The 18,406-nt window shown below is 38.4% G+C and overlaps 1 protein-coding gene across 3 annotated transcripts in view; it reads right to left on the bottom strand.

Annotated features, from left to right (window-relative positions):
- Nucleotides 1-18,406, bottom strand: part of LOC118815567 (1-phosphatidylinositol 4,5-bisphosphate phosphodiesterase beta-1) — a 151,187-nt gene that overhangs the window by 50,234 nt on the left and 82,547 nt on the right. For 2 of the 3 annotated variants that reach the window (XM_036581774.1, XM_036581775.1), the window contains exons 6-9: nt 15,996-16,049; nt 13,691-13,766; nt 8,533-8,633; nt 6,695-6,861 (exon numbers count right to left, since the gene is read on the bottom strand). In XM_036581774.1, coding sequence (XP_036437667.1) covers nt 6,695-6,861; nt 8,533-8,633; nt 13,691-13,766; nt 15,996-16,049 — 398 coding nt within the window. The remainder of the gene's footprint in view (nt 1-6,694; nt 6,862-8,532; nt 8,634-13,690; nt 13,767-15,995; nt 16,050-18,406) is intronic. The other variant, XM_036581776.1, reaches the window with a different exon arrangement.

The following is an 18,406-nucleotide window of genomic DNA, read 5'->3' as shown; positions in this document are numbered from 1 at the left end:
CTACTTTCTTCCTGTTACATTTAAAAAAATGTAATCAAATACACACATTCTGTGTGTTTAGTTTCTCCAGAGATTCTTCATCCTGATTGGTGATTTTGAGGTCACATTTTATGTGACTATTTTGCTAGTCAAACAGTGAACTAGCAGTTGGAATTAACTCATGCTGTGAAAGGGAAGCACTGATTCTACTGCATAACAGGAAAATCACAATGGCTGAAATGGCAGGTGAATTTGCAGAGACAGATCATAGACCTTTGGGCTTAAATTTCAGATATGGTTTTTATACATGCTATCAAAACCATCCGCCACATTAGTGTTCGGGAGACAGCAAGAGCTTAGGTCTCCTAAGGAGACCTGAGCTCCCTTGAAAATAATAATATTTCACGTTTAGAGGGTCAAGAATACTGACAACTATCTTAACGTTATCTTAAAATAAACTAAATAAAATGCATTTCTGCTCTAGCTCTTTTAAAACGAGGCACAAATGTTGCCTGTTGAACATTAAATACAGGCATGTGTGATTTAAAATAAAATTAAGGACATGTAGTGTAAAGCTGTTTTGTTGCTGGGGTTTGCATGGGTGTGGTAGTTGTGCATCGTATTGTTTATTATTGCTCAGCCGTCATAAGTTTTTAAGATTTGGTAGTTACCTTTAAATTTCACTTCAGAACTATGACGCACGCTTGCACATGTGCAATTGGCTACTTGAGTGGTCTACTGTGGCTCTCCACAGTGTGCCAGGTTGTGCCAGCCCACCAGTTCTTCCTTGCTTTCAGTTAAACAGTTAACCCTTAACATGGCCAGGGCCTGCTGGCAGGGCCAAAGTTTTATTACACACTTCTATAACCTATGAATAGCTCAACCAGTTTGCACTGAAGTCCCTTTGGTAACTCATTAATAAGCCTTACTATGTAACAAGCCTGGGATTTTAAGGGGTTCATTCTGATCTCCTGTCATCACACTGAAAAGATACAGCAACATGGAAATACCAAATCTAGAATTAGCTCAAGATCTTTTTTGAATAAACTAATGATGCAAAGACACACAACTGTCCAGGAAACAGCTGAGAAGTCAATGTCCAATTCCTTTTGGTCCCCCTAAAATGGGAATTATTAAATACCCAATAAGCATCTATGTACACTGTAATTAAAGCTAAAAACCGGCATTTTACTTTCTTACTGAACTTTACATTGAGGAAATATAGAAAAGTACAAGAATGTTTTTCACTTTTCACAATTAATGGGCAGCACAAAGACAAAAGAAACCCGTGACACTTCAACTGCTGCTAGAATAAAACTAGCCCATGCCTTCTACCAATTAGTGTGATGGTCAGTGACGGCCAAAGATTGCTGAACGTTTAGATGTCTGATCTACTGACAGGTGAGTGCTGATGAGGAAGACAGCCTCCAGCTCTTCCAGGTAAAGCTCCAGTCTAGGGGAGATCCCCTCAGTCCCTCTGGCCACTTTACGCTAATTAATCCCGCCATGCCCTCGGAAGACTTTCACAACCTAATTAACAATGCTTTTTCCTCTGACATCTGAACACGGTCTCCCTAATGAGGGCATGGAGAGTGACTTTCATCTCAGCGAGACCTCACCTTTTCAGGCTTTTGAGGGAACAAAGTGGATGAAGACCACACTGAGAGCACTGCACTGGGATTGGAGACGAAGACACAGTCTGTGCAATTAACTATAGAATCTGATGTAGAGCACAATTAAGAAGTTGAGTGGAGTCCTAAAGAAGTGAAAATATCTCTCAGAATCCTGGGCTTTATCACACTCTTATTTCCAGTGATCAAATGATGGGGCTATGACTTTTTGGTGAAACTCTCCTTAAGTCCTTAAATGGCTAGAAATGTCCAAAGTTTATTAACACATTCAACACAAACAGCTCAGCTAGTTTGCATTGAAGTCCCTGTAGTTACTGAATAAAAAGCCTTAGTACGTAATACGCCCAGGGTTTTAAGGGGTTAAAGTTAGGGCTACAGAACGACATATTGCGATTATACTGCTATGCACTGCAAATGCAATCCGCTTTGCAATATATTACATACACATTGGTGAGCCCTTGTTGTGGCTGGTGAAATAATGACATCATGAACATTTGAGATTCACATGACAGAATAAAAAACATGAGTAGAAGATTTGAATTCAGTTCATACTGTCTACATTTTTTGTCATTTGCTGATATTAAAAAAAGGGGAAAAAAGTAAGAAAAAAAAATAAGTGCAGAGTTGAACCTGTCTGTACAGAATGTAAATCATATATAACTGTAATAACTTTCCTGTCTTTCTGTTAAATCTTTTAAGGAAAGTATCCTGAAAGCCTAAAGCCACCTCATATAAGGATGACTGACTGACTGAATCATGTCATTGTATAATTACATTCAACTGTATAGCAAAATGATAACCCTTGCAAATGTTCCAAGTGTTAATTGACCCTATATTCTTTCTTATTTCTAGATGTATGTTTCTTTTGTTTGTTTTGTTGGAAAATGCAGAGATGTGCATCATCTGCAGTTTTCAGTTGTGCTGTAGCTCCCGCAGTTCAGGGAGTGCCGGTGGTGCACATGGGGAATTCAGAACGATCTTTGCCTCGCTTCTCTCTGAATCATGCACAAGCCCTTTTCAGAAGTGTCAGAGTGAGGGGAAAAGAGCAAACTCATGAGTAGAGTCTACAGGATCTGCAGGAGGAGCATGAGGAGGAACTGTCAAACAGATGGTAGCAGCAGTGCCTCCTCAAGCACAATAAATGCTGCAAACAGATATGACACTCGCAGCTTCAAACTGCTCTACAGATGATGAGCAATCTGCCACTGGCCACGATGGCTCCTCTTAATCAAAATACATTTTTCTGAATGATTTAACTCAAAGAGTTTTGACTTAAAGAGTTTTTCTTGGTTCTGATTTGTGTAACATCAGCCTCAGGCTTTAGTGTCTGCTACGAACGAAGTTATACAGACACAAAACATAAATCTAAGGAGCTTCTCTGTCGGCACCACTCAATTAGTTATAATTGTTAGGAAAAAAAAACATACAGCCACTTCACAGATTCAGCTCTGCAGTTCTGTAACAGAACAGACTGTGCATGCATGTGTGTGTGTGTGCGCATGTGTGTGTGCATATGTGGGTGTCTGGGTTGTGAGCAGAAGGCAGAGTTGGCAGCGTAACAGACAGGGAGTGTGATTCAGTACTGAATCGGCCTGTGCAGCAGCTGTTTTAACAAAAACCATCCCAGTGGGGACACTACACTGTGCAGCAGACAAGAGATAATGTGATGGCGTGTGTGTGTGTGCATACCTGTTATTGTACATTTTCAGGACAAACGTTCAGACTTCGCAGAAAAAAACAGAGAAAAGAAGGCTAATAGAAAATATAACAACGAACAAAATGGTAAAAGTGTTTTTTTTTCTTTTTTTCCCAAAAGCTACATATTTAAAAAAAAATTAAAAGGCCAAAGTAATTCTTTTTTGGTTACTAGTAAAATTTATGTATAGGACTAGGCTTACAAAATTACAACCCTATTTCCAAAAAAGCTGGGACGCTGGGCAAAATGTAAATAAAAACAAAATGTAATGATATGCAGATCATTTAAACCTTATATTTCATTAAAAATAATACAAAGACAACATATCAAATGTTGAAACTGAGAAATTTTATTGTTTTTTGAAAAATATATGCCTATTTTGAATTTGATGCCAACAACATGTTCCAAAAAAGTTGGGACGGGGGGAAACAAAAGACTGGTAAACTTGTGTAATGCTAAAAAAACACCTGGTGGTTAATTGACAACAGGTCAGTAACATGACTGGGTCTAAAAAAAGCATCCCAGAGAGGCTGAGTCTTTCAGAAGTAAAGATGGGGAGGGGTTCAGCACTGTGAAAGATTGAGTGGGCAAATTCAAGAATAATGCTTCTCAACTTTTCATCATCTACAGTACATAAAAACATAAAAGATTCAAAGAATCCTGAGAAATCTCTGTATCTAAGGGACAAGGCCAAAAAATAGTATTTGCTTGCCATGACCTTTGGGCCCTCTGATGGCACTCATTAAAAACAGACATGATTCTGCAGTGGAAATCACTGCATGGGCTCAGAGAAACTTCTGAAAACCATTGTCTGTGAAAACAGTTCATCACTGCATACACCAATGCAAGTTAAAACTCTAACAAAGATGAAACCGTATATAAACAGGATCCAGAAACACTGCCACCTTGTCTGGGCCCAAGCTCATTTAAAATGGACTGAGGGGAAGTGGAAAAGTGTCCTGTGGTCCGACAAATCAATGAAATTCTTTAAAATTCTTTTTGGAAATCATGGACGCTGTGTCCTCCAGGCTATAGATCACTAAGCTTGTTATCAGTGCACAATTCCAAAGCCAGTTTTCATGATGGTATAGGACTACATTAGTGCCCACGGCATGGGTGATGTGCACATCTGTGAAGGCATCATTAATGCTGAATGATATATACAGGTTTTGGCAACATATGCTGCCATCCAGGCGATGTCTTTTTCAGGGAAGGCCTTGCGTATTTCAGCAAGACAATGTCAAACCACATTTTGCATGTAGTACAACAGCATGGCTCTGTATTAAAAGAGTCCAGGTGCTAAACTGACCTGCCTGCGGTCCAGACCTGTTGCCACTGAAAACATCTGGCGCATTATTAAATGAAAAATACAACAAAGGAGACCCCAAACTATTGATCAGCTGAAATCCTATGTTAAGCAAGTACGGGAAAACATTTCACTTTCAAAACTACAGCAGCTGGTCTCCTCGGTTCCCAAATGCTTACAGAGTGTTGTTAAAAGAAGAGGTGATGAAACACAGTGGTAAACATGCCCCTGTCCCAACTTTTTTGGAACGTGTTATTGGCATTAAATTCAAAATGGGCATATAATAAAAAAAAAAAGATACAATTTCTCAGTTTCAACATTTGTTATGTTGTCTTTGTAGTAGTTTCCTTTAAAAATATGGTTTACATGATTTGCATATCATTGCATTGTATTTTTATTTACATTCTGCAGAGCGTCCCAAGTTTTTTGGAGATAAGGTTGTATTATTACATATAGACAGAGATAGAGCCCGACCCTCTCATTTATTTAATTTCAGGTCAAAACTGTCATTTAGTACACATTATTCATTTTTCAGTGCCAGGAAAAAAGCAGGAAACACATATCTAACAGTAAAACACACAAGTCCCAACAACTAAATACAATATCAAAATTTTCAGTATTTTGTCAGTCCATTGTGCTTCCATTGTCTTTATTACAACTTCCATTCCATTCATTAAGAAGACTTGCTTTCAGTTTTTTAAAGAAATCTGCAGGGATATTTTTCCACACCTCCAAAGTTCAGTCTCAGAAGTTGGTTGCATTTTCTGCTTTTCCTGATGCAAGTAACCCCAATTACAAATTTAGACTGATCAGTGTATAAAACCCTACTCCATATTTCAGATGTCCAGTTTCAGTGTAAATTAATGGCTAAGTTTCCTTTTCTCAGTAACAGCTTCTTGACAGCTACATATCCTTTCAGACCCATAGTGTTGTCTTCTGACAGTGGAAAGAAATACCTGTGGATTTTTTCAGATCTGAATCTTTCAGAGATGAAAGCTTTAAGTGCTGTTTATCTGATGGCGACAGTTTTGGTGGTCTAGCAGCTCTTGCACAGTTATTAGGAGTCCCATTTTCTCTGTATCTTTAAATAACATTTTTGAACTCCAGTTTTGGAAACTCCTGTTCATTTTCATTACTTTCTGCTTCCTTCTACTTCTTCCTTTCTACGTCTGCTTCCTGCCTTGTGTTTCGATCCCTTGAGCTGACAGTACATGACTGAAGTGCCTTTGAGCAAGGCACCTAACCCCCAACTGCTCCCCGGGCGCTGTGGATAGGGCTGCCCACCGCTCCGGGCAAGTGTGCTTACTGCCCCCTAGTGTGTGTGCTCACTAGTGTGTATGTGGTGTTTCACTGCACAGATGGGTCAAATGCAGAGGTGGAATTTCCCAGTTGTGGGACTAATAAGGGTCACTTCAATTTAATATCAGTAACAGCTTTTGTTAAGATGACACAGCTGGTTTTAAGACTGGAAGGACAGAAAAGTTAAAGATCTGATATTAGCATTGGAAGCTATTGTGCAATTTCCTGTAAAATATTTGCTTTCTGAATAAATTTTCCTGAAAATTAAATACACAAAAATGTGGTCTCTGACTTTTGTACAGTACTGTATGAGACATGTCATTACATTTGGCACATTTGATAATATATATATATGGAACAGTTCGTCTCACATCCTGACACTGTATAAAAGCACGTGTGTGTGTTTGTGCAGAGTATGTCCTGGCAGTAACAGCCATGCATATTAAAGTGACAGCTGTGTGGGGACTATAAATTTGTAAACATGACTTTGGAGGGAGACTCTTAGCCCCCTGTGCATGCATGTGTGCATGTGCACGTTACTGTAAGAGCTCATCTCTATTGCTAACATTCCATTACAGTGTCCCACTGGGCCACCAAACTCACTGCACTCTTGTAGCACAACTGTTACTATGGCAACGACCCTGCCAAGTTCAGAGCCCTACAGAGAGCACAAGGGTAGCGCTTGATTTCGCCTTGCTTGAACACAGCTGCACTCGTTCACTCATGAAAAAGAAGTGCTGTTTATGGGCCACCGTGGTTTGATTGGCATGCGGCTTCACTCACCTCGTTGGTAGAGCATGGTGTCGGGCTCGTACTTCTCCACCAGTGCCTGCACCTGCTCAGGCTTCAGGGGCGGGTACAGAATCTCGTTCAGGCGTGGGTCTCGCTGCTTATTGTTGATGAAGTCTGTCATCTGCTCTACTGTGAGGTACGGTCTGCTCTTAGCACCACTGGAGCGAAAGCAGGAGTGAGAGAGATACAGAGAGAGAGAGAGGAAAAGTTAACTTAAGAGACAAATTGATGGAACAAATTCATCAAAATGCACTACAGTTGTCAGCATGCTACATTTTAAAAATGTTTTAAAGTGAGAGTTCAACTAAAATCATATTTACACAGTTTTACCCCAAATGCAGTTGATCAGCCATGACATGTTCGGTGTCCTATGTTTGCTTCTTTAGTTTTGCACTGGAGCTATAAGGTTAAAGGACCCATATAGTGGAAAACTGAATTTTCCTCACTTGTTTTACATAAGAGTTTAATATAGTACATGAACATTGAAAAAAAATACTGTTTACTTTGCAGCCACCACAACCCAAATATGACAACTAAGCTTCAAAATAGTCTGTTTTGAATTCACTATTTCTGTGATGTCATGAAAACCAGTGCATTTACATATATCCACCTATCCAGTCTGTGCCAGTTTAGCCCCTAAGAAGGTTGGAAGATGGTCAGTTTTGACCGTTTTGGGTATATACAAGAACACTCACATTATAAGCAGACCTCAGAGGAAAAATTAAATGCATGAAAGACAAATGGGTCCTTTAATGTAGCTTAAATGTGATGGAAGCTCATAGTCACTAATTTGCATCATGCAAACTGCATCTAAATCATCAGACATGTCTCTGTGTTGAAACTGTTAAAGGGGCTTTCCGGCCTAAAACTAACATTGAATGTTAACTGTCATGTTATGTTATACTCTGTAATGCAGCTTTAGATCCCTCAGCCTCCTTAGCTTGACAGGATTCAAAATTTTATATTACTTTTGTGTTCTCACTCATCCATGTTCTACACTACAATACTCAATATGCATTATTGGAATATGACATGCAACGTTTGAGAACTTTGTGTTTATGAAGTCGCTGACACTGTATGACACACTGTTATCTCTAAAAATTTAAGAAAATGCATTGCATAGCTAAACAAAACTAAAAGCGCACATACTGGAGCCTGAATTTCTCATATGTGGCACTGTAACTCAGTAGCAAAACTAAGGATGAAAACTGCAGACACCAAACAAGTCTTGGCTGCCTGACTGTACGGTGAAAGGGAAGGTTGTGCAAATTAGATTGTTTGCTTAACTAGTGCTTGAACTTCTTAACACAACCACTGCAACTTTCCACTGTCTTCACTGTAGATAACATAATGACTACATACTCGCAGTCATATGAATTCAAACACATTATACTTCTAATAAGCAAGACATCAAGTGGACAGGAAGACCAAATAGGTGAAGAGAAAAGGTCTATGGGGTCATTGTGTACTGAAAATGAGCTGATTGAAGACTAAATGACTATTTAAATTTGTGAGTCGACATCTAAATGATGTGTTTTAATGCACAGGATACATGAAGCACAATTAGAGCAGCTTAATATGCTTGCCCTTGCCAATTCGTCATACACTCTACCCTATGACTCAGTCTCTTATCACGTCTTGCGTCCAACACTCTATTTGATTTATGAGTTTAATTTGCAAGAATGCAGTGTCCAGAATTACAGGAGTGGCTGTGTATCCATTGCCTGTTTCTTTCTAGGACTATCTAGCTTCCCAGCATTCCTGCGGGGAGGTAACACAGCAATTTCCATCATAAAACTGGACTCAGCATGAAGCATGAAGCGGCTTACATTTCTGAGAAGATGGTATCGATGTCCTTCCGGGGACAGATGTTATTGAGAAACACTCTGTATATTTCGGGAGCGAACTGTTGCTGGGGGATTAAGTCGTTCTGCAGGGGACAATAAGAAAAGAAACAGGTTATAACTATGAAAAAAGTTTGGTTATGTTGGTTGGTAATTTAGTTATGTCAGCTTCTATGAACTGTGACTAAACATTAAGGTGTAGATTATTTCTCAATCACCTGCACAGATTCATTTGCACTTAACAGCTATTTCTAAAGTGGTGTGAGCGGTCAGCCGAATGGGCCACATATTCAAAAAGAAAAAAAGCAGAAACGTCATCCCGAAAGAAAGAGAGAATAACTCACCACGGCCAATTACATGGACCAGTGGTCATTAAAGACGAAGGCTCTACCGAGACAGGGTTTATTAAAGATAATGATCACTAAAGAATGTCAGTGAATAAGTTCTTCAATGAGGGGCGTATTCTTGGACAGCATCACAGGAGATGAGAAAAAGGAGAACGGAGTGGTCAGACAGAGGACTGGACCACCTGACAACCTGCACTGTTCAACATCTTGGACACAGCGAAACCATCTTTTACATTTTGTCATGTTTTGGTTACTGTTTGACATCAAAACAAAGAAATAAGTCAAAGTGCAGTTTACATATAAAATGTAAATCAAATATGAATGTAACTACTCATGTATCTAAATATGCCATTAATTATGCAATTATATAATTGAACTTAATAAATATTAAACACACAGTAAAACAACAATAATAACTCTAAGAACATCACTCCAGTAGACAAAGGAACAGATGCAAAGCCAAAGCGATATGCCTCTAAAACAGCTCCATTACTCACTGTGAAAACAGTTCTGGCCTTACTATAAGCACCACTGTGTTGCCCTCCTCATCCATCTGTCAGCAGCAACTGATACAGCACATCATTTAGTGCTAGCTGCCAGTGAAGAGGCCACGTTCTGTAGATTAGAACTTTCAATTGTTTTTCTTCTGTTCTTTTTGTTTAATAATTCAACACAATATACACTAATTAGTCACTTTACTAGGAACACCTGTAGACCTACATAGTCATACAATTATCCAATCTTCATGTTCACTTAAAAAATCAGAATGCAAAAAAAAGTGCTGTACATGACTGTAGTTTGGTTGTTAGTGCCAGATGAGGTGGTCTGAATATTTCAAAAACTGCTGATCTCCTGGGATTTAAAGTCAGTTACTGTGTAATAATTTTGGATATTCTGAATTTGGAGGAAAATGTATATGTCTGTCTGTCTGGCTGCCCTGTGATGGACTGGTGACCTGTCCAGGGTGTATCCTGCCTTCCACTCAATGACTGCTGGGATAGGCTCCAGCTCCCCCTGCGACCCAGAAGGATAAACGGCTTAGAAGGTGTGTGTGTGTGTGTGTGTGTGTGAATTTGGAGGATGGAGAAGACATTTTTTTTTTTTTTAAAAGTGCTTGATGTCCAGTCCAAACATGGAAACTGTGTTGCAAAAAACAGCCTTCAAATGAACTGTTTCTGTGATGTCACAAGAACCAGCTTTACATTTATCTGGCTATTTAGCCCATCTGTTCATGCTGAAGATATGGAAAGAGTGTTTCAGCCCAGACTTCTTTAATAAGCACAGTACAGAGCAGCCAATCAGAACATAAATCAGTTATAAAGGCACAGTAACAAAAAACTCCTGTTTAATTCTAAGGGCTTAAGTGGATTTGGAAAATAACTATGTAAAATGAATGACAATTTTTGGTATAGAAAACTAACAAACATAAAACATTACGAAATGTTATATGCATCAGAGGAAAGAATAAAATACAAGAAAAATGTAGGATATAGCAGAATGTACAAGGTAGGAGAGGAGTGAGGGAAGGAATGAGCCAATGCCAAAAAAATCAGGTAACACACATCTTAAAAAATCTTAAGGGAACACATTTTGAGAAACAGGGTTTAAACTTGAACATCTTATAATACTCCCTAGTTTCACAGGAACATTGAGCTATTGAGACAGTGATGACACAGTGGTTTAGGGCTTTGATCAGAGTAAAAAGAGACACGTGCACTTACAGACACAGACAGACGGCCAGCTCTGCAGGAGTCAGTGAGTCAGTGTTAAAGGCTGAGTTGAGGGATTAGCACCACCGACATTTATCTCTAATTAATTACACATCGTAACAACAACAACAAATCCCAGCCGGCCTCTAACACAGCGAAACTGCTAATTATGTAATTACAGACAGACTGCCTCTCTTTTGTGAATGAGTGTGTGTGTGTGTGTGTGTTTGTTGCTTCAGCTCCTTCCCATGAGTCTTACACGGTCAGTGCAATCCTATCTCTTAATAGTAGTGCTGTCACTTATAATTATATCAGTAATCAAGTAATCTACATAGTATTCTGACAATTCAGTGAGTAATCAGTTTTTTGAAAAAAAGAATAGAAAATTTAATGCACACATTTGTGGCAAAGTACTAAATTTCATATGATGAGGAAAAATGTCAATTATTCTGATTTGTCTAAAGTGATGAAATTTTAGTTATATAATAATAATATATAATATTACCCATCTAAAAATGCTTCTTACCTTAAGAAAGACCAGTTTAATCATACAAAATAATGTCATTTCCATTTTTCATTCCATTTATCTATGTAATCTGGACACAGCTGCTGCCCTTTGCATTGTGTGAATGTGCCATGATGTTTGGACAAATAGAAATGGTCCAAAAGTGCTCAGAGTAAAATCTTTTCAATTATATCTTTGTTTATAGAGCGCTTCTCACACCAGTGGCAGCTCAGAGTGCCTTACAGACAGGTGATAAAGCTTAACAGTAATAGAAGAAATTATGAGTAATAAATTAAAATCATATAAGACAATAACAAATCAAATTAAAAAGATAAATAAGATAATAGATCAAGGTGTAGAATTTCAATTACACACTAAAGCGATACGTTCTCAAATGTTTATTAAAAGTAAGCACTGAGTTTGACTGTCTAATAAAAGGTGGATTTGAGTCCCACAGTTTGGAAACATAATAACTGATAGTCTCTCATCGTTTTCTGTATTTTACAGAAGGTGTTTGCAGAAGGCCAGTATCAGCAGATCTAAGATCATGTGCTGAAACATAAACAGGCAGACTCCCTGTGATGTAAGCTGGTGCATTAAGGTCATTTAGAGCCTTAAAAACTGGCAGCAGAACTTTAAAATCTAACCTGAAAGATACAGGTAGCCAGTGTGGTTCTGTCAAAACGCAAGTGAGATGAGCTCTCCGTTTAGTCTTTGTTAGGATTTGTGCTGCTGCATTTTGTGTGAGTTGTAGAAGATGGATTGTTGTCTCAGTAAAAAGAGCATTATAGTAATCAATTCTGCTTGTGACAAATAAACAAGTTTCTCTGCGTTGCTCTGAGATAGAAAAGGATGAACTTTAGTGATAATTCAAGTGATAAAAAGCTACTTTAGTGACTGTTTGCATGAGGGATAAAACAGAGCTCAGAGTCTAACATTACACTCAGGTTTCATACTTCAGGTTTGGTATATTAAGCTAAAGAACCCAGCTTCTCAAAGTATATCTGTTAGAATCTTAGTACCAAGGATTTTCAGATCTTTCATTAAATTTTTTCTTGATGTAATTGTAGAAAATTTTGACTTCCATTGAGAAATAGCTGACACATAGCCTGCCAACAGTCTTGATTTTCTGAAAGAATAGTAAAGTATAATGTATGATTACATTTTTTTATTGATTTTTTTAAAATACAACCCCGTTTCCAAAAAAGTTGGAACAGAATGCAACAATGTGCAAATCACTTAAACCCCATATTTAATTTAAAACAGTACAAAGACAACATATCAAATGCTAAAACTGAGAAATATATATTTTTTTTGCCAAATATATACCCATTTTGAATTTGATGTCAGCAAAACATTCCAAAAAATGGGACAGGGTCATGTTTACCACTGTGTTGCATCACCTCTTCTTTTAACAACACTCTGTAAGTGTTTGGGAACTGAGGAGACCGCTACGGAGCCACGCTGCTGTAATACGTGTCAAGACCTTCCCTGAAAAAGATGTTGTCTGGATGGCAGCATATGCTGCTCCAAAATCTGTAAATATCATTCAGCATTAATGATGCCTTCACAGATGTGCAAGTCACCCATGCCATGTGCACTAATGCCCCAGCCCTGGATTCTCTGAGTATTTGAATGATATTATGTACCATAGATGATGAGTTCTTTGTTATTTTACAATGAGAAATGTTCTTTTTGAATTGTTGCACTATTTGCCCACACAGTCTTTCTCCCCATCTTTACTTCTGAAAGACTCAGCCTCTCTGGGATGCTCTTTTATACCCAATCTTGTTACTGACCTGTTGCCAATTTTTTGTGTAGCATTACACAACCTTTTGTTACTCCCGTCCCAACTTTTTTGGAATGTGTTGTTGGCATCAAATTCAAAATGGGCATATATTTTTCAAAAAACAATAAAATTTCTCAGTTTCAACATATGTTGTATTTGTGCTATTTTGAATGAAATATAGGGTTTAAATGATTTGCACATCATTGCGTTTTTATTTACATTTTGCACAGTATCCCAACTTTTTTTGGAAATGGGGCTGTACATGTAATTGTGACAACCTTAATTTGCACAATTTTTTTTTATTTATAAAGTCTTCTATACTGTAAAACTGGCTCTGTACACCTACATGACAGTGGTTTATAAATGTCCTTGCTTGTCTTGTGATTTTAGCCTGATTCTCGGTGGTAAAGGTCCAAGGACATTTAAACATTTGGTTGTTTTTATACCGCCGTTCCCATAATTTTTACTGACAGGAGGTATTTTTATCCATTAGGGATGATCTACCATCCTGTAATTTTAAGGCAAAATCACATTTTTCTAAACCATTTCATAAGGAACCTATCAGCAGAGTTCAACTTTGTCAGGGTCCAGAATTCAACTAAATCTATTACTTTGAGCACATAATTCTATTTTCAATGTGCTTTTATGCTTTAAATATCTAATTAAATGCAAATTACACTAATCTCTTGCTTTCAGAACTGAAGCTGAACTTTGTAACCACACAATTACAGAACCTCAATGGCAGTAAACACAGTAAAGCAACAACTAGTGACAGACACGAGCCAGAGCTTACTCTTCCAGATGGAAGGCCACAGATCTCCAGAGCATTCTCAACCCGCTTCCTGTCTGCTGAAAACACCCGGAAGATACTAGAGCAGAGCAAAGCAGACATTAACTGTTAGGACACAACAACAGACATTTCCTCAAAAGCACTTCAATAAAAAGTTGCACTGAATTTACCTGACTTAAATGTGTCCATCATGTCCACATGTATAAAATATATCAACACAGTTTTGTTTTTCAGTTTACTTACTTTTGGTAGTGACTGTGTTAATGTAAATTTAAAATGATGGACACATTTGAACTAAGTAAATTTAATGCATCACATTTGGATCCAATAAATGTAGTTGAATGCTGCAGTTAATTGTATATAAAAAAACCCTACATTTACATACATGTACACTATATGTCCAAAGGTATCCAGACACTCTCTAATTAGAAAATGTAGTTATTTTAAGGTGCATTAATTGCTGACACAGACATTCCATTGTGCACAGCTTGCATAATCTCCAAAGAAGAATTGGATGCTTGTGATCCACTTTTGCCTTTGTGGTTGACTGCAATCAAATCCTCACAGCAGTGTACCACTAGTGTAAAGCCTTCCTAAAAGAGTAAAAGCAGCTACTGCAGTAAAGGGGGACAAACTCCCTATTAATAGCTTTGATTTCAGAAGAAACCTTGGATGAGCCAGTGTCTACAAACTTTTGGACATACAGTGCATCTAGACAAACGGAGCTGTCTATGAAATGACTCTGAAATGATTTGATTTATTGCCTCCATCGTAGTGCCCATGAAGATTTTTCTTTCATTGGCTCCTTTTTTATTCATTAAGTGCTTGTTAGCGATGTAAGCTACGAGGCTTACATCGCTAACAAGCACTAGAAGTCAACAGTCTTCCAAATCTTTTCTGTAAATTCATTCTCTCAATTCACTCTAGGTCTTCTTTAAGGTTACACAGACTTGTGGTTTAGGGCACAATATAATTTACTTTGAACTACACTGTCAGAAAATACTAACTGTACAGGTACATTTTTCATTCGTCAAGGTACAGACAATGTAATCCAATGGTGTACCTTATCTTACACTTTTGTGAAGTGAACAGGTACATTTTTGTACCTAGATAAGACAGGGTGTACGGAGTCAATACAACTTAAAAATATGTAATTGCAATGGAATATAACTGATACAATTATTTTTCCTAACTAAAAGGTACTGATGACGCACCCTTAAAGCTACCACCCCAGCGACAAAAGGGGTACCACTACATTAACAGTTAAGCACCTTTTTTACCTGAAAGTGTATATGGACACAGTTACCGAGCCCAGCAAAACACCAAAAATAACCGTTTTGTGGTTTAATTCCTGCTTTGTGTTTACTGGGAATAAATGGCGTTTGGTAAAGTTACTCACAATGAGCCAGATGATCGTAACTGTTGTGTTAATTCAGCAGAGAATATAGTATTTGTGAAAAGACTGTGTCAGATATTGGATGTCTGTTCGCCTTGACAGAACTGCGCAGGTGGGAGCGGACCAAAACATTTCAGTGCAGGTGAGAGCCGGACAAATGATTCTGATTTTCTGCAGGAGCAGGACGGAAGCAGGATGAAATCTTGCGGGAGCGGATGGGCCCTCTACACTCTCAAAAAATAAAAAAAGGTATGAAAGGTCGCTGGGGCAGTACCCCTCTTGTCACTGGGGTGGTGACCTCAAGGGTACATCTCAGTACCTTTAGTCATGAACATAACTGTACCATAATCCATTGAAATTATATTTTCTAACTTGCATTGACTCTACACACCCCGTCTCGTCTCCAGGCTTATTTTATTGTTCTGTTTTAAAACATTAGGTTATGAAAAGATACAAACACATACTTTTCACCTGGAAAAAACTTAAGTAACAAGTAAGGTACACAATTGGACCTTAAAACCACTGTTGCACCAATGAGGGTACATTTATATTGTTTGTACTTTCATGAATGAGAAATGTACCTGCACAGTACATTTATTTCTAACAGTGTAGTTCAAAGTAAGTCATCCTGTCTGCTGAGAGGTTAAGGTTGAGAGAAGTTTTGGGGATGTATTTACAGAAAAGATTTGGGTGACTTCTAATGTTTGTTAGCAATGTTAGCCTCCAGCGCTTTAATGAAGAAGCAAAATGTAGAAACTAAGTAAGTCTTGACTGATCAACCACATCTGGTGTAACTATTTGGCCAAATCATTTTTTTAAACAATGATTAGGTACAGATGAATTAGCTGCAGATATATTATATGAATGTTATGAATGTCACAATTATGATTGAGCAGTTGGCGTGTTACTCACTTTTTCACAGGAATACATCCCTCAGGGGTGAGCTGCAGCAGCAGTCTGGTATATCTGTGAAGGAATGAATATGAAAACATCCTTTCAGAATCCATTACTTTTTTTGTATGAATATATTCCACCCCTTCCTCGGGACAAAAGCACGCACTGTAGATGCATTCATTAGTTCACCATTATAAATATCACTGATGTTTCGCACATTCATATGCATGAAAATGGGCCAGCATCATTTGCCTGAAATCAATAAGCCTTCTGTCAAAATTTGTTTGTGTGTGTGGCAGTGCATAGCTGTCTCAATGCATTTCTAATTATAGCGTCTGTGTGTGAGCATCTTTGGGTGTGTGTGGGGTGTGTGTTTGTATGTATTTAAATTTCATGCATTGCTCCACAATCCCAGGATGTTTTGCATTGGCAGTGGAGCATGAGGAGGTAGATACGCCACCACACTAAAAATAAGCCTGCGTGCAACTTTGGCCATCATTATGCACTCAGTGATAAGTGGCTTTTTGCAAATAATTAATGTCAATTATGCAGTTGCCCTCTACGTCATCTAAGGGCAAAGTCATCGGTAATAGTTAACCTTCGGGGGCAACGGGTTCTTATACCACTGACTCTATCTCCCACGTCCACTGATGGCCACCCACTGAGTCACCAGACAAATCTGGTCTGTGGCACAAGGACATCTAAACTGCTGCTGTCGCTATACAGCTGCTGCCCAGACTCGAGTAAACGCCCAGCCACCACGCTCCCCCCATCTAATAGCATGGAAACTGCTAAATGGATGATTACATGCTTCTGCTGCGGCTCTGTGCATTTTTCTTTGATTAGAGTTGAGCAAAGGACAGCGGGAGTGACTCGGGCAAAGTCAAGCAAAAAGTTGCTCAGAGACAAAAGGATGAATAAACCTTCATCGTCTTTCAACATCAATGTCAATCTACACCTACGACTGGACATAACTCTAAGAAGCCCAAATGTGATGTTTTCTTGGCTCTGTATGCTAATACTTTGGATCCACAGAGACACAATGGGGTGCTAAAGTGCAGCTGTCATCTAAAGGCATTTCCAGCCACGGAAGTGATTAAAAGTACATTTAAAATTGCACATATTCACCTAGGGGTGGATGATATGGCAAGAAAATGATGCAACATGTTTTTTATAAAGTTTTTTCTGAGAAGCCCACTTTTTGCTGGTAACTGCTTTCAGATGGTTCAGGCTGGTCTCTGATTGTCTATGTGGTTTACAAGCTGAACACTCAGTTGGACAAGTGAAAACATATCCTACATAGTCCAACCAGATTGTTAAATTGCTGGTTGACCAGCATAGGGGATGTTTTCGCTTGAGTTTAATTGTTTAGCTGGTCCCCCAGCATGACCAGTTTGACCAAATTCAAACAAAAACAGCTTAACCAGCTTAACCTGTGGCCTATTTCAAAAACATGACTTGCTTAGCCAGGTAATTTAAGCTTAGTTCAATCTAAATTTCATGACAGTGGACACACTTTATCAGGCTACATCACCATGGCAACATATGTTACACACACAAAACTTGGGGGCAGATTACGGTCAGGATTTCAGATCTTAGACAAATAAGTGCGAGCTTCTGACCAATCGGGGCCAGCATTCTGTCTGAGGTGGACCCTTCCAATCCTGATTCCAGTTCCAATTTCTGAATCTTCCTCATGGCATCTGTGGCATCAATCATGTGAAAAATGCTGCCTCGAAGCAGAAGAAGCATCGTACAACATAGATATCTAGAACATAATATATATTTATATATTTTACATAGTATGGTTTCTTTTTTCTTCTCTGAGAAACAAGCCACTCAACTCCTCATGCTTCACACAATGGGCTGTTTCTCATAAACATCACTGTTTCATGTGCATGTGCCCTGGCATTAACCCTAGCTAGAGTTAGCTAGGGTTAGCTAGGCTTGAGTTCTAAACTCGGAATAACAGAGAAAGTTGTAGACTGATGTCTCAAAATGAACCCGCAACTGCATTTGTTAGCTTTTGTGAAGCTGAAACCTTATTGAATTTTTTTCAGGGCTAAAAAAAAACTAACAACAACATGTAACATGTTGTAAATTAAAAAAAAAAAAAATGAATCAAATTACTTAGCATTACTTGTTAGTAAGCAGTTTTAATTTGACAAGTACTAATGCATACTGTGACATACTTTCTCACAATGATGACAGCATTGATCCATATGGCCCACACCTATATTCACCCCATTTAATGTGCCAGAGGCATTTACACGAAAAACTGAAGTGTTCAATAAGCATGTACACACTGCACAACCTTTGCATGCAATGAAATCCCAAATCCTGTGCTGTATATCAGTTCTCAGACATTGGGCATTTTCCAGGCTAACATTCTGTTCTGCAGTCGTCTCTACTTCCTGTTTATTTTGAGG

The sequence above is a fragment of the Colossoma macropomum genome, unplaced genomic scaffold (genome assembly GCF_904425465.1).
Source record: "Colossoma macropomum unplaced genomic scaffold, Colossoma_macropomum, whole genome shotgun sequence".
Taxonomy (NCBI): Eukaryota; Metazoa; Chordata; class Actinopteri; order Characiformes; family Serrasalmidae; genus Colossoma; species Colossoma macropomum.
Note: the sequence above shows the minus strand (reverse complement) of the source record. Positions and strands in the feature narration are given on the sequence as shown.